General features: G+C 57.1%; 3 protein-coding genes across 3 annotated transcripts, besides 19 other annotated features; all 3 read right to left on the minus strand.

Moving 5' to 3' along the window:
- Positions 1-604: 604 nt before the first annotated feature.
- Positions 605-637: a tandem repeat.
- Positions 638-927: 290 nt separating this feature from the next.
- Positions 928-946: a tandem repeat.
- A 1,703-nt stretch (positions 947-2,649) lies between these two features.
- EKO05_0000330 (uncharacterized protein) lies at positions 2,650-6,311 on the minus strand (the record flags this gene model as incomplete). The annotated part of the gene is made up of 5 exons (XM_059635409.1): positions 2,650-2,804; positions 2,859-3,530; positions 3,783-4,856; positions 4,973-5,348; positions 6,237-6,311. 5 exons carry the CDS (start codon positions 6,309-6,311, stop codon positions 2,650-2,652), a joined length of 2,352 nt encoding a protein of 783 aa, XP_059491392.1.
- Positions 5,047-5,099: a tandem repeat.
- Positions 5,279-5,321: a tandem repeat.
- Positions 5,923-5,968: a tandem repeat.
- A 136-nt stretch (positions 6,312-6,447) lies between the features above and the next one.
- Positions 6,448-6,540: a tandem repeat.
- Positions 6,541-6,549: 9 nt separating this feature from the next.
- Positions 6,550-6,605: a tandem repeat.
- Positions 6,606-6,718: 113 nt separating this feature from the next.
- Positions 6,719-6,746: a tandem repeat.
- Positions 6,747-7,149: 403 nt separating this feature from the next.
- Positions 7,150-7,213: a tandem repeat.
- Positions 7,214-7,645: 432 nt separating this feature from the next.
- Positions 7,646-7,686: a tandem repeat.
- A 6,144-nt stretch (positions 7,687-13,830) lies between these two features.
- Positions 13,831-13,968: a tandem repeat.
- A 278-nt stretch (positions 13,969-14,246) lies between these two features.
- Positions 14,247-14,319: a tandem repeat.
- Positions 14,320-14,375: 56 nt separating this feature from the next.
- Positions 14,376-14,426: a tandem repeat.
- A 157-nt stretch (positions 14,427-14,583) lies between these two features.
- Positions 14,584-14,622: a tandem repeat.
- A 37-nt stretch (positions 14,623-14,659) lies between these two features.
- Positions 14,660-14,713: a tandem repeat.
- Positions 14,714-14,851: 138 nt separating this feature from the next.
- Positions 14,852-14,881: a tandem repeat.
- A 142-nt stretch (positions 14,882-15,023) lies between these two features.
- On the minus strand, positions 15,024-15,741 carry EKO05_0000331 (uncharacterized protein; the record flags this gene model as incomplete). The annotated part of the gene is made up of 2 exons (XM_038936950.1): positions 15,024-15,572; positions 15,640-15,741. 2 exons carry the CDS (start codon positions 15,739-15,741, stop codon positions 15,024-15,026), a joined length of 651 nt encoding a protein of 216 aa, XP_038802874.1.
- A 697-nt stretch (positions 15,742-16,438) lies between these two features.
- Positions 16,439-23,298, minus strand: EKO05_0000332 (Adenylate cyclase; the record flags this gene model as incomplete). The annotated part of the gene is made up of 4 exons (XM_038936596.1): positions 16,439-16,606; positions 16,659-21,986; positions 22,099-22,813; positions 23,147-23,298. The coding sequence occupies 4 exons, from the start codon at positions 23,296-23,298 to the stop codon at positions 16,439-16,441; spliced, it is 6,363 nt and encodes a 2,120-aa protein (XP_038802875.1).
- A 60-nt stretch (positions 23,299-23,358) lies between these two features.
- Positions 23,359-23,405: a tandem repeat.
- A 117-nt stretch (positions 23,406-23,522) lies between these two features.
- Positions 23,523-23,544: a tandem repeat.
- Positions 23,545-23,566: 22 nt separating this feature from the next.
- Positions 23,567-23,655: a tandem repeat.
- Positions 23,656-24,100: the final 445 nt, after the last annotated feature.

Here is a 24,100-nt window from a genome sequence, read left to right on the forward strand (position 1 = left end):
CGGCCAATTGACCGACCTACACGTACGCATCCCACAATTCCGAGTTCCAGCTCGCAGGGTCATGGCAGCTTCCTCTTCGACACCGGCCAGCCATGTCCGAACGTCTTCACTTCCTCATCGTACCACAATCTAGACCCATCTAATATCCTCCTTCATTGCAACACCGCAGATCTCGGAAGATGGAAGCCGCAACACTCGACGCGTTTCAACGCCTTCTTAATCGTGCTAGATGCAGCTTCGTATTCCTGCAGCCCCACACCCAAGACGGCGCGAATGATGGGGCTCGTCCGGGGAGATTTGGTAAGCCACATCATGCTTTTCGTGTGCCTGCCCGTGGGTAGGTAGGCAGGTAACGTGAATAGTGCTCCCGTCCGTTGAGGTCGATTTGAGGGCGTGCAGAGCCAGGATGGTGTTCCCTAGCGCGCCAGGCACCGCGCGGTGTGAGCCCGGGCATGGCAGGCAGGGGGGTTAGGAAGATAGGATGCAGGAACGTTGTTTTCTGAACGGTGGAGCCGATGCAGCGTCCAGGAGCTGGGGGGGAGCTGCGGTGCGATGCTGTACGTGCTGCTGCGTTCTCTGCGTTCTCGGTACATGCACCTTCTGTCATCCCGTCCCATCCCATCTCATCCCGTCCATCGCTAATCGAGTCGCCGGTACGCGCGCCTGGCGGCCAAGAGCGCTGCAGCGTCTGTAGATGGTGAGGATACGCAACGTTTGTGACAGGCCGAGAGCGGCTCGGCAATGGCCGTCTCATCCTTGCATTTGAACCGGGGAGGGGCCACCTCACTCTACCAAGGCCGGACCAGCTTTCCAACGTGCGAGCTTGCGTTTAGGGTTTACGAGACGCATGGTGGCGTTGGTAGCATGCGGGGCGCGCAACGCCGTTGAACGGTTCGACTTGGGGTTTGCTCAGCGGGCTTGTTTTGCTGTGCGTGTGTGTGTGTGTCAACGCTATTGACGGAGTGGCGGGTTGCCATGATTGGTTTGCATATCAGCCACCAAAATACTTTGAAGGCGCTTGGTGGATGCCGATGACGAGCAGAGTCATGTGTGCAGATCAAGATACAAGTTGGCACGATTGGCCTGCCTTGCTTTCGATTCAAAGAGCGGTATGGAAACTGGGTAGGCGTACGTTCCGCCTTGGACTTCTGCAAGCGGCCAAAATTGGGGGTTTTTTTTTTGATGGAGCAGGGTTGGTTTCATGACGGACAATATCATCCCATCTACTAGTAATTTCGGGGCGTCGATATCCCTGCAGCACGTTTTTGGTCTCTGAAATGCCTCTCTCAGAACCCTTCTTCCCCCAGTCTCAGCTCCCGCAGCACGTGTGAAGCAGTCTGATACGTGTCAGTGCAACAGAGAGAAAGAAAAAAAGCCCTCATTCACCGATCAGCTCGTGCGACGCGTGTGCAGAGAAACGTGTCTCCCTCTCTCTCTCTCACACACACACAAACACATACCCTTCAGCACGCGGTCGTGACCCGCCCTCAGCATCTCCGCCCGTCCCTGAATCTAAAAAACCAGCATCACCCAGTCTGTCACGTATCAAGCGTGTCAGCTCCCCGCGCCAAAAATCCCAGGATCCCCTCTCCACGCGTTCGCGCGCCGGAGACAAAAGTCGGCGACAGCGCGCACCGTCGCTGCATGCGGCAGATGGGTGAGCGGTGCTGGAGGGGGAGGGGGAGAGGAGAGTCAGGGAACGCTGACTGTTGTCGCGCCGTACCGCTTCTTTACCGGTCATTGGCTGTGGTGGAGTGCCGAAGGATTTGGGTGCGTGAGAGGCCCACGTCTAGATGTTGATAGTGACGAGATTGCGTGATGCGAGCCGGCTGTATCTGGGTACAAGCTCCGACATCTGATACATTTGCTTTGGCAAAGTGCGTATGACAGATACAATCAGGTCACGTTTGTAATGACGGATAACCATCAACGTTTGTAATGACGGATAACCATCAACGTTTGTAATGACGGATAACCATCAACGTTGCAATGACGGATAGCATCAACGTCGCAATGACGAATCACCATCAGCGTCGCAGGGATTGCTGTTTGGGGACTGTGGTAGAGCAAAATTATGTAGTCTAATTGCATATAGGTATGTATTCAGGGCCGATCGAAAAAGACCGACCTACGCAGTGGTAGCAGACACGCAAGGATAAACTAATCTGAAGACACAATCGTGGATAACTCAAACGCCTACAATGTTGCGCTTTGAATGCAAAACCATCCGCCTTCGTGAACTTTACAATACCGGTCGTGGAACCTCACAAAAGTACCGAAACGGCACTGTGGGCCGTAGGAACGGTCAAACGCCACCCTGGGAGCAGGAAAGGCACATTTTATGGGGGGCTTGCAAGAGATCGTTACTTGCGAAGAGGGTATCTTATGCCGATGGAGAGGGTCCGTGAGTGACTCCGAATGCTAAAGAGGGAAAAGCAAGACGGCCTGAAACGTCAGGCAGTACCTGAGACAGTGTGGTGGATATCGATGAGAAACAAGGGCTTGCTGTGAAGGAATTGTGCCGAGTGTCGAAAGTGGTAGCCTCCCCGGTCGTTCGTGTAGGGGGTCCCTGTCACTGCCAGAAAAGCGGGTACCGGAACAGCGGTGCCTGACCGGGGCTTGAATCCTGGCCGTTGAAGTGGAAAGCTCTTAAGGAGAGCCATCGCGCCTCGATTTCTTGTTCCGCTCGATTCTGTCGTTCCACCTGCGCTTGCCGACCCGGGTCTCAAAGTGTGGCGCCACTTGGGTCACATCTTGACCTTGACCCATCATGCTGCTTCGCATCTTGTTGCGGTAAGCGTCGACTGTTCGGAAGGTTAGCGCTTGAACAGCATTTGACATTTGCGACCAGTACTTACGAGACTTCTGCAGGAACAACGTCCTGCCTGCGAACACACGGCTCTGGCTCCAACTCATGCGATAGCCAAGATCGTTGAGAGTGATCTCCTTGGAGCGCTTCGTCCTTGTCAGACGCGGTTTCGGTACACGAGCCTCGCCGTCGAGAGTGGGGACAAGGACGGTGGTAGAACCGGACAGGGGGAAGCTGGGATCGCTCTCAACATCAGGCTCGTCTGCAAAGACCTTGCTGCCACGTGGACTTGCTGGCGGCGAGGTCATTTGCATAGCGAAGTAGCTGCGGGGGAACACCGAGTTGGACTTGCGGTACGAGTCGGGCATCTCCTCCATCTTGACAGTATCAAGAGTGACTCGCACGCGGACCCTGGTGCCTCGCTGCGCGTCATCCACCAGGATGAATTTGCGGCGCTTCGACTCAGGTAGGTCGCCAAACATAGCTAGCTTTCTCTCTTCTTCATCCTGCTCCTGCTGCTTTGACACTGGTAAGCCGGCCGCGTGCGGCGGTGGTGGGTACTTCATGTCCTCGTGAGTAGGCGGTAAGCCACTGGAGCCAGCCACGGATTCGCCCGAGGGAAAGGTAGGATAAAAGTTCTGAGTTTGTCGTACGTCGCTTGGAGACTGCGTCCCGCTCGGGGCTTGATGGTGGTGGGTGTGTGCCTCGGCGTAGTCATTGCCTGTAAAGGAAGAGAAATTAGCTTGCACGTTCAGAAAGCCGTCATCGTCCTCTGCGCCAAAGCAAACATGTGTGCGCCGATATGGTGCGGGGGGGCGCATACAACAAGCATTGCGTGCAGGCATAGGGCAGCTGCTCCGAAGGGGTATTACATCAAGGAGTGTGTACTGTACATGCAGTGCAGAAAGGACAGAGGTATCATTTAACATCCAACAATTGCGCTTAACACATCAACTCATCTGGTGAAACATACCGCTAACATCGTCCGATCCTCCTTGTGGTCCTCCTGGGTGATCGTGGTGGTGGTGCATCTGTGGACCTCCCATGCCCATGTTGGACTGGCGGGGTGGTGCTGCTAGTGGGGCAGAATTGGGAACACCGGGTGCTCCTGGGCCACCGGGACCAGCCATGTGAGCACCGTGTGTGTTTGCCTGAGCCTTTCGTGTCGTCATCTTAGCCATTCGCCTCACACGACGGCTCCTCAGCCGGGGGTCCTGGTTGCTGTTTCGCCAGCTGTCGACTGCGCGTTGAATGAGACCTCGCTTGCCTCTCAGACACGGGTTCAGTTGCGCCAGTGCCCAACCGACCGTGTTGCACTCTGTCTCGTAGTGGAGACGGTTGCCCTTGTACGAGTCCTTGGCGCAACATGCACGAGGGTAGACACAGTTCTCCGTCTTGAAGTCTGGGGGGAGCTCGTCGACGTTGATGGACTCGACATCGCATCGAATGGTGTACTCCATCTTCACGCGGTCGCGCGAGTACTCAAATGCAATCCACTGAACGCCGTTCTGGTCCTGTCGTACTACAAGCGGGGTTGTTGCAGGAATGGGACCAGGCGCAGCGTTGGGGTTGACGCCAGGAGCGCCAGGAGGACCTTGGTGCATGTTGGGTGTGCCAACGGGAGGCGCCTGGGGCTGCTGCTGGGGTGGCCCAAGACCGGATGGCGGGCGCTGGAGTGGCGCCTGTGACATTTGTGGCTTTGGGCTTCCTGCCATACCGGGGGTGCGCGGGTGAGGCTGATGGGGGTGCTGCATGTGCTGGCCTTGCTGGTGCGACATCAAGAGCGGGTTGGATGCCATGGGCTGTTGCGGCGTTGAGGAGGGGTGCTGGTTGTAGGGCGATTGCTGAGGCACCGGCGCTGAGCCATACGGCGTGTAGTACATTGATTGAGGCATCTGGCTGGGAGGCTGGCCGTAGATTGGCCTTCCATGCTGGTCGTGCTGTGGTGATTGCACAGATGCAGGGGAGTTAGACTGAGGGGTGTGATAGGATATCGGAGGGAAACCCGTCCGGTTCATGGTTGCGGCGGCCATGAGCTCTGGAGTTTCTGTGCCATGTCAGAGTGGATCATTCAGTCTGTGGGAGCACGCTCGTGTTCCAGCGACGCGTTTTACGCGTTTCGGAGGACGGGTCTTGGGCGTGTTTGGGAATCAAAACACATACCTGATGAGGAATAATTACTCGGCGCGCTGTTGGTGCTGTAGGGACTGGGGTGCGCCTGATAGTAGGGCACCTCTTGCTGCTGCGGCTGCGGCTGCTGTTGCTGCTGCTGCTGCTGCTGCTGCTGCTGGGGTGGCGGTGCGCCTTGGAGCTGCTGAACGTACGGCGATTGGTGAGGCGGTGGACCTTGAGCGTGGGAGGGGTGAGGGGAGGGGTAGTGTCCTTGGGCTGGGCTCTGGTTTGGCTGTGGCTGGTGAGGAGAGCTGGGGTGCGGCTGGTGGTGGTGTTGCTGCACTTGAGCAGGCCTAGGGTGAGGGTGTTGTGGATGGTGTGGGTGGTGGTTTGGTGGTGGCAGGCCCTGGGCCGAGTGGGGGTGATGCTATTAGGCGAATGCGGTCAGCAACGAAGCGTGGGCAAACAGAGGTGCAGAGGTGCAGCGGTGCAGTGCGCGGTGTAGCAAGGTGCAGTGCGCGGTGTAGCAAGGTGCAAAAGAGCGGCGCAGGGTACAAGAGAGAAAAGAAGGTCAAGCTCCAGGTCGAGAGACTGGGGTGCGGGGCAGGGCGACAGGAGGATGCGCGCCGATGTGCAAGGCGGGCAGTGTTGTCTAGGCGAGGAGCAGGGTCTGAAAAGCGACAGGACGGTAGGGTTTAGTTATAGAACAGGAAAGGGCAGGCTAGCAGCAGAGGCGTCGACGTTGACAAGACAGACGACGGACGAGCGGTGGGAGCGGAGGGCGCAGGGCCTCGCAGGGGTTCCGCTGCGTCGCAGTGCGTGACAAGAGGCGGCGGAGAGGTAGCAGCGCGGCCAGGCGGCCAGCAGAGGTGCGACAGGGCTGGACAGGGGGGGTGGGGTCGGGAACTTGGGTCGCAGCCCTGCCATGTACCAGGGCGGCTTGGCGGGGGAGGGGAGGGGAGGGTGCAGGAGGGCATACCATGTAGGCTGAGGGCGCCCAAGCTGGGACGGGCTGGGGCTGGCTGGGACTGGCTGGGACTGGCTGGGGGGGCGAGCGCAAGCGTGTGGATGCGGCGTGCAGAGGCTGCAGCAGGCTGCAAAAGCAACGAGGATGAAGCCAACAGGGCAGCCGGCCAGCAGCAGGAGCGGTGACAGCAACGGATCACGGCCGTGGTAGGCGCGCGATGCTCAAACTCCAACGGTCGAGGGCAGTGCCAGTACCAGAGCCAGGACGGGTGCAAAAGGGCCGATCGTAGGGGTGCGGCGAAGCGAGTGTATGCGACGAGGAGGAGGCAGGGAAGCAGAGTCGACTCACCATCTTCTGCGACGCTACAGGCGCCGGCGCTTCCTTATACTTCCGGGCCCTATCTGGGGCATGCGACAGCGACATGTTGATTCTGAGAGCGCGCGCTGCAGTCGAAGGATGCCGGGAGCGCTGGTCTGAGCGCAGGCCGGCGAGGCGACGAGGGTCAGGAGCGAAGTGCAGTAGCGTTGGTAGCGTTGGCCTGCAATTTCACGCGCCGCGAGACAGCACAGGCGAGGACAGGACAGGACCAGGCAGGACCAGGCAGGACAGCACAGAACCGGACCAGGACAGGACAGCACAGGACCAGACACGAGGATGAGCCCAGCAGTGGGTAGGCGGTGGGCGGCAGTGGGCAGCGGTGGGCAAGCAGTGGGCAGCGCGCCGACAAGGCCGTGAAATACAGTCGACGTCCTCAAACCGCTAATGCACGCCCGGCCGCAGTGCTGTTTTGAGCGCCAGCCTGCGGATGCGTGTGCGCCGGGATCAGGGATCGCCGCCGACTACACGACGACGACGACGTTGTGCAGTCAGTGCGGCCCCGACTCGACGACGACCTGTCGCCTGCGCTGCGGCTGAAAGACAAAGACAAAGATGTCGACGTCGACGGAGGCTTGCTCAGGGTGGAGGGTCAGGTACGAGGTGTGAGGTGTGCAGACGTAGAGGGTGAGGTGTGCAGACGTAGAGGGTGAGGTGTGCAGACGTAGAGGGTGAGGTGTGCAGACGTAGAGGGTGAGGTGTGCAGACGTAGAGGCACTGCCTATTTTCCATGGCCCGCCGACGTCTACCCACCAAGCCTGCCTTGTACCTGACCAGCCCGTCTACGCTGACCAGCCCGTCTACGCTGACCAGCCCGTCTACAGGCACGGCAGTCGTGCGTGCTCGACCAGCGTTCGGCGCGCTACGGGCTAAAGACGAGTGAAGAATGAACATGAACATGAACAATGAACATGAACATGAACAATGAACATGAACATGAACAATGAACAAAGAACAAAGCAATGAATGAACAATGCAATGAATGACCAAAGCAATGAATGAACAATGCAATGAATGACCAAAGCAATGAATGAACAAGTGACAAACACGCCTCAAGTCCTCCAACACGGCACCCACCACACCCACTACATCCACCGTCCTATACTACCGCTGCTATAGACCACCATCGCCCTTCGCCCCTGCAGCACGTTGCTATTACCGTCTATTCGACGCGTCACACGGCCTGTGGCGCTTCTGCCAGCCTTCTCCCGTGTGCGAATGTCTGCGCTGCTCGAGTCCCCTGCACGGCCGCTCTAGTGCGCCGTTTGGCAGTTGCACCACCCCGGCGGCCCACCGTCCGCCGCCTCATTGGCCGCCTGCGCCGGTGAGCTGCCGCCCAAAACGGGTCACTAGCAGCCCTCGCTAGCGCCGCTCGCTAGCCGTCTGCCGTCTGCCCTCTGCTCTCTGCCCTCTGCCCTCTGCCAGCGTTGGCGGTTGGCCAACTGCGCTCTATTGGACCGAGGCATGCCCGCAGCCTGAGCGCCGGATCGGCCAGGCCATGCACCTGCCACGCAAATGGCCCGCGGGAGACGGGATGAAGCCAGGCTGCTGCCCAGTGCCCACCAAGCTCCCACACGCCGGCGCTGACAGCCCCCATGGCATCCGCCCCTGCCCTCGCCCTCGCTCTCGCCATGCTGCGGGGCCATGTCGCCGAAACCCAGGCTCCATCCCAGGCTCCATCCCAGGCTCCATCCCAGGCTCCATCCCAGGCTCCATCCCAGGCTCCATCGCAGGCCTGCATCAATGCGATGGGCCCCAGCTTGCGCAGCCTGCCACCACCGTTCATTCCACTAAGATTGCCACTTCATGCTGGAACGCCTGCTCAACACCCAGCACACCAGCCCCGGCCGAAGGACTGCCTGTCCGCTCGTGATGCCATCTCACTCCTGCGGCAGCGCCGGAAGCTCGACCAGAATCTTCCCTCTCCGTGCGACTGCCTCGCCAGCTGCGGCTTCAGCTGCAATTGGCCAGGGTGGCCCCGCCTCGTGCATGTCGCAAACCTGAGCGCATGCCGCATCGCATGAGGATGGAACGTGGTCCGCAAATTCTGACACGCGACACGCGACACGCGGCCCATCCATGAACAGAACCCTTCAGATCTATCCGTCACCGGCTTCGAGAAAGATAGGCGACAGGAAGGAACCTCGACCGGCACCATGTCGTGAGCTGCGAGCATGAGGCTCCCTGTCTGCGATCGTGACATGGGACCTTGACCTGTCCAAACTGTAATCTTCCGACCGAGTCGTTCGCAGCGGGGTGCGGAGAAACCCTGAGGGCAGCGCTGGCTGCTTGACCAGGGAGACAGAACCCTATTTCAACGCCAACTCTTCTCACGCCCTGGAGCCCAAACAACACACGCCGGCTTCTGAACAGTTGCCTGCCTGCAGAAAGTGCTCCTCGCTCATGGCCACAGATCAGCGGAGAACGCGCAATGGCATGAGCTGGCTGGCTTGCACACCATTCAACGCTTCGCATCGCTGCTCCATGACTCCGCGGACTGGTCGCACCCACCTAGGTCCGCACCACCACCCGCCCCATTTGACTTTGCTCGCACGGGCTCTGGCAAGTGGCATGTCCATCTGCTCTGAAGAGCACTTTCACCACCAACCTTCAGTGCCGTGCAGACAAAAGGTCGCTCGGATAGAGGTCGACGGCGACGTGCACAACCACATGGGTCAGCTGGGACGCCTCTCGAGATTTCTTTACCGCGAAACCGCTTGCCATTCACACGTGCACGGTCATCCGGTCATCACCCACGTCTTTCCTAATCTCGGCAATGGTCCGGTGGTTCTTGGGCAATGCAAACCTGAATCCGCTCTACCAACGCCCGGCAGTTGTATTCGCTCATCTCTGCCTGACTCGAGTAGTCAACCACTAGACGAGAAGGTCGCGTCGCCAACTTTGAGATCCTGCTCAGACCGTTTTTCTCCAGCGGCCGACAGGGATAGCGCTTTTGCAACAATCGTGGACGATCGCAGACAGGACAGGGGTGTGGCGCTACCACCCATGCATCCCGACTCGTCCCGCAAACATGCCTGCAAAGATTACACCGTAAATACGACTTCTCACCGCATGTCCCGATTCGACACAGCCTGCAGTCGTTCATGAGGGTCGCAACGAATCATTGCCGCTTCACACGGAGCAAATGCAACAGAACGGATCTTGGTTACAAAGGAAAAATTCATCACCTGCTGAATCAAGGACTCGGCTGCGTTACCGCAGCATGACAACGCGTGTGAGTGGCGCATAAAAAATCGGACATCAATCGGCAACAGCCGTTGCCATCAGTAAGTTTTTGGTACGAAAGAAGAGATTACTTCCTCGATTGCCCTCTGGAGTCTAGGGAGGTGGTATGATCTGAGCCACGTACCGTACAAGTTCCTTTGTCCACACGTCCAGCATCGCTGCTCGCAAAGCTGGCAGAAGCCTATTGTACATCGCTTCGACCTGCTTTGAAAGCCACACCGTGGCTTCGGCTCGAGGATCGCCTTCAGGCACCCTCGACCTTGCTTCCGTAAACCTCGAGGTTGGCTGCCTCTGCCGTTTGGTGGCATCACACGCCCTGCAATGTACGGGTTGGAACATGGTGGCTGGCAGGTGGGCCAGCTGGAGTTCCTGACGGGGCTGATGATCCGAACACGAGCCCAGCAAACGCGCCTCGATCACCATCACGAACCGTCGCGGCGCCACCTGTCTCACGATCTCGACTCGAAAGGGAAAGAGAGTGCTACTCATTTGCTCTGAAATCCGCACGCTGTCTTCTCCAACGTTATTGCATAAGCGCCAATCCTGACAGGCGACAGGCGTCTCTTGATTGGCTGGCACAGACCTACTCTTTTGCTGGCTTCTATCTTGATACAAGGGTCGTGCCATCCCAGATAGCAGCGGCTGGTACGACAAGGATAAGCCAGCCTCCGAAGGAGACACCCAAGCACAAGACTTCATTCGTCGGTTCTGATTTGAACGGACATTTGGGGGAACATGGGCTGATTCTTGCAGCTCAAGGTCTTCCATGATGTCAGCACCGATCGTCTGCAGCGTGGGGAGCGGAGCTGCTGTGCCGTCTTGTGCTATCTCAAGGTCCAGGCCCTGTTCCCTGCCTTACTCTTCTTGAATGACTTCACCCTTACGCGGATCTTCACACGCGCTGCTGCCATGTCCAGATCAGTGTTCTTCCCGTGCTGATCGCGGTTCTTCTGTCCCCTACAGCGCGACAACTGCCGTTCTTGTGACTGAAGATCTGTCATCGAGAGAAGGCAATCACAAGACGACCGGCTAACTACCCAGAACCAATCAGTGTCCGACCGGCTATATTTAGCAATGACACCTAATCACATCGTGTTTCGCGTTCCATTTCCCATGGCGTGGTGTTTGTATTCGTACACTTTTTCGCACGCATTCAATATAGCAGCAGACAGCACAATCGATGGAAGATTTGCGTCGCTCGCGTTTGCGGAGCAGAGCACTTGCTGGTCCGTAATTGGCACGGTGTAGCACTGTGACATGCGCTGCTATATGTCAATCATCCTGGGCGGCCGAGTTGCCTGGGAAGAGCTTCACAGTCATGATTCCAACAGCAAAGCCAGCAAGCTCCCGTAGCTGTGATGAGCGTCCACCTTTCAAACACATCAGAGCAACGAACACCAATAGGTTGAGTTTAAAATCAATCGTGTCCAGAGGATTTTCTCATTTGGACCTGACTCGTTGATGATCACACTGCTTCTTGCTCTCTCGCTGCTGTGCTGATCTGAAGCAATGTTTGCGCCACAGTAGTACCACCTGTTCCGTTGCGCCTACCTCAAGCATAGGTCCAGTTCCTAATGCCTTGGCTTCCATCCTCTCGCTTTGCAGAACACGCGACAGGGACACAGTCTTGCGTTTCAATGCTGTGAGCTCGCTAGAATGGGCCAAAGCTGCGCCCAGCACAACGCTCAGCTGACGTGTGCTGAGTTGGTCGGCAAGAAGCGCATGAAGCAAATTACCTTCCCATGCTACACCAACAACACCTCGGCGATCACAGTCAACGCATAAACATCAAGTCACTGTGGCTTGACATCGTCACCTGAAGACGGACCACCATCAGCCTAACTTCGTGATCCATGACCGCACTGGCCTCTGTGCACGTTTCGCCAGGTTAGCGGCCTTCTAGCGGCCTTCGAGAACAGAAGCCCTGCAAGTGCTCGCCCACACCTTGATTTCGCTACCTGCTGCTGGAAACACGACTCGGAATGAAGGAGTGCGATTCATAATTCTGCGATGGGACAAACGCCATGCCATCTCGCGCGAGTCGGTAAGCTTGATTGCATCATCGACCCAGGCGCGCAAACTGTCAATGCGACGATCATGAAGAGAGAACAGCTCCAAGGCGTCCAGTACCCACTCAGTCAAAGCACAGTTCACGGAGACTTACGAATGTGTGTGTGTTACGGCTGTCTGCTTGCGGAAGGCGTCGGATATTGCCCTCTCACGGCATCTTCCACGCCCAGCAATTGGGACGCAGCAATCAACGGACCCTCTACCCACGCGCTCTGTGTTCAATTGTGTCACCGCTGCAACAGTCTGGAAGCTCTCTCGAAATGTCGTTGATCTGGTTGATCTGGTACCGAATCCACAAGCTCCTGCAGAGCGAGACTAGTCTTCCGGTCAAGGCTGCGCGATACTGGAAGCACCAACACACCGCTCACAGCTTGCGACTCGACGAAAAGGCGGTGTTGCGGTACACCGCGACCCGCGACATGCGCTCAGAAAGCCGATACCGGTACGCTCGAGTACCGAGCGTCCCTTGAAACGTTGACAGATGTTCGAGAATGTTTTGGCCTTGTGGTTTCAGAGCGGGAAAATTCGCCTCAGCAAGTGCATGCCAAACGTCCAACGTAAGCTCAGACAAGCATCCGCCTCATCTGCCTTCACAAGTCCGGGCTTCCTAGAGCCGCTGTCAAGGTCGACTCGTGCGACAGGCGCCGTTTGATTCAGGTGCAACACGTTTGCTGGGTGTCTCTGGTCAGTCAAATGCGCAACGTCGACGTCCTCGCAAGGTCCTTCCTGGCACATCGGTGTGCAAAACGAATTTCCAGAAGATGACGAGAAAAGTGGGCTTTGATATAACAAATCTCAGAACGCGTGGTTCTCGGCAAAGTCTCGAAATCCAGTCGCTCACGTGCACGTCCTTGCATCTGCGCTCCCTCGACATTTCTCTACTCTGTACAACTTTGCCTTTGTGCTTTCATCCAGACAGTCGATCCTGATGCCCAAGTTGGCGTTCGCCACGACACTACCAGAAAAAGCAGAACAAGAGCGGTAACACGCTGTCATTGAGGCCGCAATGAATGCCCAACCTCCCAAGAAGATCACCAGCGCATCCTGAGAACCTGATGTGCACCAAATCAGAGCAGGAATCCTTGGAAGCTGGCTCGAAAGACGTATCTGTTTACCGGCATGATCCATGTGTCTACATTGTCGACCCTTCGTCGGGCACTCGCTCCTGCCGAGACTACTCCCTTGATTAACGTACACCAGGACAAAGTTCAAGAAGATCCGAAGAGTCACCCAAGCAGATTGCACGTCTGCCAGTTGAAAGCAATCTCGTCAGTTCACTCACCCCTGCACGCTCCGAGACAGCCGGGAACATCCTGCCCAGCACAACTCAACGCATCCAATCCACACACCCCGCACGCTTCCGCATGCCGGCCACGCCTCACTCTTGCCTCGCTCTGATCCTGTTTCCCCCCCGGCTTGCAGCCCTGTGTGGTGCTGTGCTTGGGCCAGACGGAACCCTTCCGGACGTTGATCGGATCAGAGCTCATGGCATAGACAAGGGCCCATTGGTGGATCAGCAACTCGTTCAGGGTGTGTTGACGCGTCGTATTTGTGGGCACATGCACTGCACTCATCAAATCGGGGACCGGCGGGCTCGCACCTACGGCAGGCTCTGTAGCCACCGGGGAGCGAGCGCTGGATCCATGAAACAAGTTTTTTCGCGTGTGAAGGATGCATTGGAGCTACCGTGGCGTTCTAGATGCCATGTCTGGTCATGGTTGCGTCGAATGGTCCTGTGTAGAGTGGTTGGTGTTTCAGTAGTAGAGAGGTGTACGTGGATTCGCGACGGCGATTCGTCACTGATATGCAGCTTCATCTCTTCTGGCCCACCAAACCTACTCCACCAGCTCTGTTCTCGGAGAGTGGATCATCTCTGCGGTTCTGGTCGTAGGGCGATCGACCGCTGCTAGAGTCAGCAGCCGCTTGTCCTTCACTGTACACGCCATGTACACACGGAGGTTGCCAGCAGACCTTATCGAATTCACGGTCACCTGCTCAACAATGAGTATCAAGTGATCCATTTACAATGTCCGGTTTGTCAGCCCCCCCAAAGGCAACACGACGATTGCTGGCGTAAGACGCGTAGCCGTAGCGTTCACCCACCCAGCCGACTCTCGAATTCTATCAACTGCCGACCAACCTTGACAAGTAGATGGACAGAAGCCGCATCAGATGGAATACCTCTTCTATTGGAACACAGCCTTTGCAGCATCTCTATCAACCAACCTCACCCACATCTCGACAGATAGCCCACACACACACACACACACACACACACACACACACACACACACACACACACACACACACACACACACACACACACACACACACACACACACACACACACACACACACACACACACACACACACACACACACACACACAAACCCCAAAGCCCAAACACAACCTAACACCCAACGAACCCCTGCGCACCCACGAGAAAAGCAGACATCCCCCAATCCCACGACCGAGACGCCCCGCGCAAATCCCCCCCAGCACACGGCGAACTGCAGACTGCACCGCGCACTCCTCCCACCTCCCCGCCTTGAAACAAACAGGCAAACAAATACATCTCCACCCCCCCCCCCCCCGCTTCCTTTCCTCCTCGAGTTCCACACGCACTAGCGTTGCAGGCCCTCTCTGCAGATACCTCTTTCTCTGCATCTTGTCTTGTCTTGTCTTGTCTTGTCTTGTCTTGTCTTGTCTTGTCTTGTCTTGTCTTGTCTAATCTTGTCTAATCTAGTCTGCACACCACAGACATCCCACAGACATCCCACAGACATCCCACTGAGCAGCCCCAGCCCCAGCCCCAGCCCCAGCCCCAGCCCCAGCCCTAGCCCCAGTCTGTCCACGATAGTATCGCAGGCTAGGCAGCGCGTCGAGAATAGTCGTCGAGTGCGTAGACGGCGGCGGCGGGAAGTCCGCGTGCATCGCATCGCGTCGCGGTGTCGATGGAGGGGAGCGTGGCGAGAGACACATGGGGTTGGGAGAACAGAAGTCCTGGACTGGACTGGACTGGACTGGGCTGGGCTGGGCTGGGCTTCGGTGCGCTGCGTTGGAATGCTGCGGTCTTGCGATCCTGACATCCTGACATCCTGCGATCCTGACATCCTGACATCCTGACATCCTGGATGGGCCATGTGTGGGCTAGCTCCTCGCTGCTGTTGGGTGGTGTGGTGTGGAGACGTGCCTCTGGCTCTGTAGTAGCGAAGCGGGCTGGAAGAAGGGTTTGTTGGCGGGGGGAGCTGGGAAATGTAGGCACTGAGCATGTCGTGCTGGTGTGTGTGTGTGTGTGTGTACCAATCTAGATGTTGGTAGGCTGGTAGCGATGCTTTCGACCAACTCACCGACGGGACATGGATGGGAAGAGTAATACATTCACAGACCAGAAGATCGAATACGGCGTCAACGCCTCGAATGTCTGGTTTTCTTCACAACTTTCAGCTCGCTAGGGCACCGACGGCAACCTCGCCGCTCTCGCCTTGATCTCCAGGTACAAGCTTCACATTCTCCTCCTCCTGCACATCCGCACCTGTATTCGCCCTCTCGTCCTTTGTTCCCTCGCCAGCACTCGCACCCACACTCCGCCTGATAACATCCCTCACCAGCTTCAGTCCCTCCACCGCGAACCGCACCATGTTCGCCTCCCGGTCCTGACTCCCCGTCTCCACCTCTCTTGTCACGGTCCCAGTCTCCTTGCTCACAGCCAGCGCGACATACCCGGGCGTTCTATTCCGCGTATTCCCGCCCGTCGGGCCTGCAGTACCGCTCTCACTGACCGTGTACGTGCTTCCCAGCACCTTCCTCGTGTTATCGGCAAGCTTGGTCACAATGTCTGGCGTCGGCCCTTTGTAGTTCTGTGTATCTGCGTCGGTCCAGCCGACAAACGCTTTGCGCGCCTCGAGGGTATACAGCGTCAGGCCGCCCTTGTAGAAGCCCGAGGCGCCGGGGAAGGAGAGGAGAGAGGCGGATATCAGCCCGCCTGCTGCCTGGAGTTGTGTGAGTGGAGAATTGGGGAGGTCCAGTCCAGGCGAGGGGAGAAGGGGCTGTGCTCACTGTTTCCGCGACAGATACTGTCTCCTTGCGGTCTTTGAGGAGCGTCGCCACCTCTTTCAGTATCTCGCGGAGCTCTGGTGGTGGGAAGGATGATGTCGACATGGTGGCTTTGATTACTGAGGTTGATTTGGAAGTTGCAATAACAGCTTTGGTTGGGATAGCTAGAGAAAGGTGCGTGGAAGCTCTGGAAAAGATGGACAAGGATTGCATGTAGGTGGAGTGCGAGTGCAGCTATCGATTGGTAATGTTTGTGGGGTAGCTTGGTGACGTCGTTGATGACAAGTGGGGTAGCTCTTTCTAGCTGGTCTCAGACCCTCAAGGCTGGAGGCAGTAATTGTAATCGAAAGGATCTGCTTGCTAACTAGCAACCCAGCCGACAAAGCCCTAAGACTCGACACAACAGGAACTACTGAAATGCAGTGGCCGTAAGAAAACCGTGATAAGAGAGTGCCTCCGTTCTGTATGTAGCCCAAGGATAAACCACAGCGACCAGAGTGTGCAGAAACTTTGACCGCGATGCCCTAAAGCAGCGGGCCCCGAACGCCTAAAGTTCCCATTATACCGTCCCGTTGCCCCCAGAATGCCATCCGCAGGCCTGATGGTGATGCCACCAGGGCAGTACAAAATAGTGATGTGATGGTACAGAGCTCGAGCTCGAGCCGATTCGAGTTGGCGAGCACGGAGATGCTCATTAGGTAGGGGAGGCAGTATGCGTATTTGTGTGTGTCGTGATCGTCGTGCGTCAGCGTACTCGTTGACGTAGTGTTGTGGATAGGTGGTTGCGGTGGTACGTATGTGCTCATGAAGGCGCCATGTCCGCCATGGCTTCTTGCTCGAACTGCTCGAGACGCTTCAGTTTTGCTTCGAGCTCAGAGAATATGTCACCCATATGACAAGCCTGCTGGAGCAATGGAGCAGAACCCATTGGTCGCATCATGTGCCTCAGCGCGAGGGTAGTAGCACAAGACTGCAACAACGGTCAGTTGAACTCTCACTGTTCGAGTCAGAAGAACACATACCTCGATTCTGCTGATCTGATGTTCAACAAAGTTGATCAAGAACCGGTCCGTGATCTCGCCACCCCTATTCTTCATACGCTCCAAAAGTGCCGTCTCAGGCGCCTTGAGCTCCGAACTCCCAGGATTCTCAAGTGCACTGCAGAGCATTTCCAGGCGCAGACTAATGTTCCAGAGATCCCATACATCTTCCGTGTCGATTGTAAGCTGGCTGCCTGGCATCTTTTGACCCATTGAAGACTCTTGTGTTGACGATGCAGCTTGTTGCTCAAGTTGGCGCTGCACGACGAGGCGACTGGCTAGCGAGTGTGGGTACATGAGGTAGATATACTCGGGATTCTCGAGACCCTTGAGGCGCCTTTCACCAAGGTCTTTGACCTCGAAGCCTTGGCTGCTTAGGGATCGTAGTTCCTGCCTGATAAGCTGGCTATGCACGTCGTCACCGAAAGCTTCTTCGGAGCCGGTCGAGTTACTGCGATCACCCTCGATGTGTGTCTCGAGCAGACGTTGAATCTCAGCGATGAAATCGGAGGACACCGTTATCTGCCCTCCATCGGCTACAGACGATATTCGTGACGCTCGGTTCACCATGGGCCCGAAATAATCCATGCGTTTGGTGACTGGATCAACTTCGCACACCGGCCGTCCCCAATGAATACCCATGCGGACTGATAGGCCACGGAAGATGACATTGCCATCAGGGTCAACCACCTCTTGCCCATTCACGCTGTTCAGAATCTCTTGCGGCCACTGCACTTCCAATAGTTGGCTTTGAATTGTGAAGCACCAGAGCAAGGCAGACGTCACTGTTCGGAAGGCAACCATGAATGCGTCGCCTTCAGTCTTGACCTCGTACCCACCGATGATGCGTAGCTGTCGACGCATGAGCTCATTATGCATCTTGATTGCAGATCTCATAGCAATGGGATATGTCTCCCAAAGCAAAGTCGAGCTCTTGATGTCAGTAAACACTAAGCTGACTTCACCAGTTGGTGCATCCACTTCCTGATCCAGCCGAGCAAGCTTAGAATCGCCAACCATGTTTCTGGCCCTTTTGCCTGGCCTGCGACCGACGAGAAAGTCGTCCGGTGAGCCTGAAGGTCCCATAGACATGCTGTGTGTGCGGAAGCGGGCTCGCTGTTTGCTTTTCAGGTCGCTAACCCCAAGCAGCATGACATGAATCTTGTTGGTAGCACCAAACGCAATGGCGAGATCTCGAAGCTTTTGGGCAGCTCGCATAAGATCGTTACGCTCAGATCGTGCCACATCGACGGCAAAGTCAGGGGTTAGGTATTCCCACAGTTCCCGGGAAGCTACCAGGATCATCTCATCGGTGTCGCCCAAGGTAAGATTGAGTATGTGCGGCGAAGCGATGACGGAGGGCGACATCTGCACGTAACCGAAAGCTCGGGATACTTCAAGGACGTCGTTCAGCTTGCCTTGACGCGAGACGAAACCGCCAGCTTCTCTGATCCTGGCTCGCTCGCTAGGCTCGGCAGGATCGTGCTTTCGTGTGAGAATCTTGTGACCACCCTCTGATCGGATCAGCAGCGCTTGCGCATCGCCGACGTTGGAAATGTAGAGCTCCATCTCCTTCAGGTACATAACCGTGGCCACACAACCAGAGGTCAAGTCGTCGTCTCCGAGCTCAGGGACAGCGCCTCTAGGCTGCGTCGGCGGTGTGTAAGCGTTCTTGTCCAGAGACTGGGAAGCCGATGTAGCTAGCTCTTTGTTGAGCCCCAAGTAGGTCCGTCGTAGAGCATCAACTGGATTTTCGTTCGGTCGCAATCGGTCCAGTTCGTCAGCGAATCGATTCTTGAAGTTATCATATAAGAATTTAGCAATCTTTGACCCTCCCCCAGCAAGAGGCTGGGCATCAAACAAACCCAGCACTTGTTCGTCATCGTGGCTGCGGAAGCGAGGTACAACCATGTCCATGGTCGAGATGTGCTCTGTCCGACCTAGGCTATCCGCCATTCCGTAGGCCATGGTGCCTACAGCAGACCCTGCTGTTCGCACTCTCCTGTCTTCCGTCTGCTCAGGTACAGATGGGATCATCATGGTAACGTCCATCAACCCGAGGACTCGAAGACTAACCAGGGCAGTGAAGTCGGTCAAGTCTCGGCCTTCCCGCATAGCCGCTCCGCTTCCACTGTACGAGCCACTAGGTTTGATTTCAAGTCGCTTGTTGCCTGATAGGTTGAGATATCTCAGCTTGTGGTTCCAGTTCCAATTCCAGTCGTATGGCCAATTAGAGACGTTGTATTTTAGCGAGTTGCTCGCAACATCCAGAACCGCAAGCTGTGCAACTTTGCCAAGCTCGGCAGGCAGCACTTGGAACTTGTTGTTGTTGATGTGAAGCACTTTGAGCGAGCCGACCTCTTCCAAATCCTCCGATGGCAACGAAGTCAGGTCGTTGCCCGAGAGATAGAGCTCCGCAAGATGCTGCCACCTTCGAATCGTGCGTGGAGGTATGTCGTAGATCAGATTGTAGGCCAGGTTCACGATCCTCAGCTCAGGCAGCAGGCATAGCTCGTCAAACACATTGTCCTCGAGCCTGTTGTCAGCGAGGAAGAGATGTCGCAAAGAGCCAGCAAAGGTCGTGACCAGTCTGCTCGAAAGGCTTGAGTCTTTGCGAGTCATTGTCGATGTAACGGTACCTTCAGTGGGCACACGGGTTACAGCTGATGGCTTGCGTGCTGTGCTGGCTGTATTGAACGAGGCCATCGATCCTTTTCGAGTCGAGGACGCTGGCGAAGTGCCTGAACTAAGATAGCCACCTGATGCCTGACTAGGGCGTCGATGTTGAAAGTCCTCCAATTTGCCAAGCTCCTCGTAGCTTGGACTTGCAGCTGGGCCCGGGGTCGATAATGAATGTGACCCATCCAACTGTATGCCGCTGTTGGCTTCTTGAGGTGGCGCTGCGCTTGGTTTCGGAAAGGCGTATAGCACGTTCGAGGATACGTTGAGAGTCTCCAGTCTTCGTGCGTACCAAAGCTCAGGAGGGAGTCGCCCGAGGTTGTTCTCTCGCACGTCTAGATAACGTAGCTCTACAAGACGTCCAATCTCAGCTGGCAGCTCGTCTAATGAGTTTCGAGCAACACTCAAGTGCTCTAACCTGTACAATCTGCCAATGTTGTTTGAAAGCGAGGTGAAGTGGTTCTTGTCCAGGATTAATTTTGTGAGGCCTGTGAGCTTCTGGAACAGATCCTCGGGCAGCTGAGCCAGCTTCGCGGATGCGAGATTCAACACAGTCAAGGAGGGTACAGGTCCGCTCAATCCAAAACGTGTGACAGGATTGTGATTCATGTGCAGAACACGGATCTTGGGGAAGCAACCCTCGAAAGCAGATATCGAGTTGTGTCCGATCATGAGAAATTCGAGACGGGGCAGTTGTGACATGACATCCATGCTGTCAAGAGCGTTGAAACGGACATCCACCTCTCGGAGGTTGACCAGGTTGCTGAGCGTCGGAGGGAAACTGCCGGATAGCTTGTTGTTAGTGGCCCACAGACGTTCTAAACAAGTCAATTGTCCAATCTTCGGAAGACTAGATATCGAGTTGAAACTGATGTCGAGGTCCACAAGCGTGCGCACTTCGCACAAGAAATCAGGAAACTCGGTCAAAGAGTTGGAACTGAGATTCAGGCTCCGAAGCGCACGATACTGCCCGAAGTAGGATGGCAGAGACGTCAAGCCGTTGTTTGACAGTCGAAGACCTTGCAGACTCTGCAGCTTGTGCAGCTCTGCCCTATCGAGAGTTTGAAGGCAGTTGTTGGATATATCGAGCATGGTAAGGCGACTTGCCATGCTCAGACTGGGAGGTAATCGTCTGGCATCGTTGCTCGTGTATTTGATCTCCCTGAGGTTCGTACAAGCTTGGATGAAGTCCTTCGGCACGTCGAGAGAAAGGTTGCGCGACAGGTTGAGGGAGATGATCTCGGTGGCTTTCTGGTAAAGGGTGATGGGGATGGTGATTAGGTTCTTGCCCTGTAGATCGATGTGGCTGAACTTTTGCATTTGCTTGAACCCTGGGTCCTTCTCCAGGCTAGAGAAACCACTCATCTTGGCTGGCAAGAACGTAAACCTGCACAGGTAGCTGTTATCTTCTCGCCCAACATCTTCCAGGCGATCCGCGTCCGAGTATCCAGCCTGCTCCAAAAGGCGTTTCTGTATGAGCAGCGGTCGTTCGTTTGATTCCAGCTGCCGCGAGGTGTCATGTTTTCGCATCACGATATGGTAATTGTCCAACTCGTCCTGAAGCACTGTCTTCTTACCGAGAATCTGGATGATCTCCGCAACGGTGGTATTGAGTGTAGCAGATAAGGTTGCAAACGTGGAGTCAGCCCTGAATATGCGCAAGCAGTATGTCTTCGTGTCATTCTGCTCCCTCGCCGCTACCTCGGGTTCATCCAGTGACTGTTCCCGAAGTTCGTCAAGCCTCTTCACAGCCCAAGAGTCAGGTGCATCCCATGTGTCGTCTTTTGGCCCCGGTTCGTCGTCTCCAGCGAGAGCCACATGCTGCACGTCGCCAGTAGGAGGCGTCATCGGGGGCTGTTGAGGATTCACAATACCGCTCATGTCGTCGAGCTTCGTGTCCAGGAACCACATGGCTTCATTGCCCACAGCGTCCGCTTTCGCATCGTTTGGATCTTTTCCTTTCGGTTCCGCATGTGACATGGCGCGCTTGTCCGAAGACTTGAACGGCAGACGCCTGTGCTCTTTCTTGCCATCCTTGACCGTATGGCTTGGGCCCTTCAACTGATCGAACGTAGATTTCTTTCTGGATATGAACGAGGGTTGATTGGGATCTACACGCGTTGATGGCGGACCGTTCATCGAAGGCGCAAGGGAGATCTGTGACGAGGCCGCAGGCATGTTCTTGAGATGGTCTACAGCTGGGTGGTTCTCTGTCTTTTCTTTTCCACGCAAGCGTGCGAAGAATCGGCCAGGTCCTTTGCTGGTGCTAGGCGATTGTGATTGTTGGGCAACGGAGTGTTGTGTCATTTCAGAATAGGTACTGGGCGTTGGGCTTGGTGGGCGTGGTGCCAGGCTTGTCTTGGAAGCGAAAGCGGAACTCAGGGCCGACGGTTGTTGCTGTTGGACCCGGCGGACGCTGTAGGTTGAATCCTCGCGACTGGTGGCCGGCCGTAGAGGGTATGTGGCGCTGATGTCTCCGCGACTATCAGGCGCAGTCTTGTTTTCCTCCTTGCTGCGGTGGTGTCGATGCCCCGGCAGCCTCGAAGTGATCTTGTGTGCGCGGTGGCCGGGCTTTGTCAACGTTTGCTCCGAAGATCTTCTGCGTCCGTTCTCGGTCGAGGAGGCAGCATCCTAGGAAGGTCAGTGACACACGGCTCCGGAGCGCTGCCGTGACGCCGCGAGTGGGGCAGGTAGCAAAGGCAAACGCTGAGCACAGGCGTGCTTTCTTCGCGGAAGAACTTACCTGAGAATCTTGGAATTCCCAAGGCGTGACTTCCGACGAGGGTTGTGGTGTCCGTGGGCGCGAGCTGGTGGGGGAAGTGGGCCTGGAGCTGTAAGCGCCACTGCCAAATGTGTTGTTCAGGGAGTTGCCACGATTGCGAGGTGCGTGCAGCGACTGCGTCTCTGTGATGTTGGACCTTGCATTGTTCAAGCTCGTGTCTGAGTTTTGGCGACCCTCACCAGGAAAGTCTTCACCAAACACATTCTGCAGCTTCTTGTGGAATCCCCTGCTGAAACTCGACTTGGAGCCGGTGCTGCTAACCGTCATGGCGCTTGCCACCGAAGGCCTTCGATCGTCTCTCGGAAATCCCATGGCATCTTCCCTAGCGTTGCCACCGGACGGAGCGAAGCCGGGGGAGAGCTGAGCGACGTCGTCGTTGTCGGAATCGTTGAAGAAGCTGCTCCAGACATTGTTCGCCATGTTGGTACCACCATTGGGAGCTGAGGATGCCCAGGGTGGATTGGAGTTTGCGCTCGAAGCAGTCGGCGGGTTGCGCGATATAGACGGCACCCTTCCGCCCGAGGTCTGCAGCACGGCCAGGTCCTTTCGGTAGTCGCGGAAATCGTGGGAGATGGGGCCCTCCCAGACAGGAGGCTTGCGAGGCTGATGCTGCGGGTCTTTTGGGGGAGGCGCTGGAGGGATTGTGGTGGGCGATATGTCGGGCTCCTTTTCGACGCTGCCTCACAGTGTCAGCAGAGGTTCGTGGGGGAGTCGATGCATGTCTGGCTCTGCGACTACGGGGAGAGAGGCCGAGACACGAGTTGCGCATGATGGGCCGTCTCGGGAATGAAGGCCGGTCTCGGTGGCGGTTGCTTGTTGGGCAAGCGCAAGAAACACGGCCAACCGGTGCTCGCAGGGGCGGAACGCGCGAGGCGGAGAGGGAGGGGTGGGTCGCGCAGATGGCGCAGGTCGCGCAGCTGTCCGCGCAGCTGTCCGCGCACAGACCTGGCGCTCACAGCCCGTGGCAAGAAAAGCAATGCGCGTGGAGCTGCAGCAAGAGTATACGTACGGTGCGTTGGGGTCCTTTGTCGTCTTCACTGTGACGGGCGTGCCGCGCAGAGAGCCCTGGCGCCCGTAAGGCCGTACCGTGTCGCCGGAGCGCGAGCTCCACGAGCTCTCGATGCTGCCATGCCGGTTGAGGGAGGTGTCGGGCCTCGTCATCCTCGCGGCGGGGTCGGCGGCGCTGCCAGACGCGACGCGCCTGTGGGAGGTGGGCGGTGGGGGCGGGGGCGAGGGCGAGGGCGAGTGCGAGGGCGATGGCGAGGGCGGTTGCTGGGGCCGTGGTCGAGGGCTGCTTGCGCAGGTGGGCCTAGGACGGCTGCTTCATCGAGGCGCGGCGCCGCGACGATGTGCACATGGGGCGGAGCGGGACAAGGCCAAGACCAGGCGGGCGGGCGGGCGGGCGGGGGCAGCGGCGCAGAGGAGGCGCCTGGCAGTGCTGGCGGTGCAGGCGGTGCTGGCGGTGCAGGCGGTGCTGGCGGTGCTGGCGGTGCTGGCAGTGCTGGCGGTGCGTGGCGGCAGCGGTCACAAACAGCGGCAGGGTCGTGTCGAAGAGGGAGGGCTGCACATTCGGCGAGCAGCTCCACTGCAGCCGGGCTGCGGATGCCCACCCACCTGCCTGTCTCGAGCCCGAATGCGCCCCTGGCACCCGGGGATCTATCCTCCACCCACCGGCATCCTCGCTCGTCTCCCGCCTGCAACACCGCCCGAAAGTGCGCCTCCACGGTGTCTGGTGCGCCGTCGTGGCCACACACACGCGCGCGTCACGTCGCCGGCTCAGACTCGCCGGAAGCAGCTGAGCAGCAGCTGTCGGCCGTCTGACGCTCTGCTTCCCACATCCGCCCACACAGCGCATCGTTGGTTTGGAGCTGCGACAGGCACCCCCGCTCTCCGCGCACAGCCATTGTGGCGCCCCTCCCCCCCCCCGCTACGGCCGCCTGTGCGTCTGCGAGATGACGCCAAC

This window comes from Ascochyta rabiei, chromosome 1, assembly GCF_004011695.2.
Source record: "Ascochyta rabiei chromosome 1, complete sequence".
In the NCBI taxonomy this organism is placed as follows: domain Eukaryota; kingdom Fungi; phylum Ascomycota; class Dothideomycetes; order Pleosporales; family Didymellaceae; genus Ascochyta; species Ascochyta rabiei.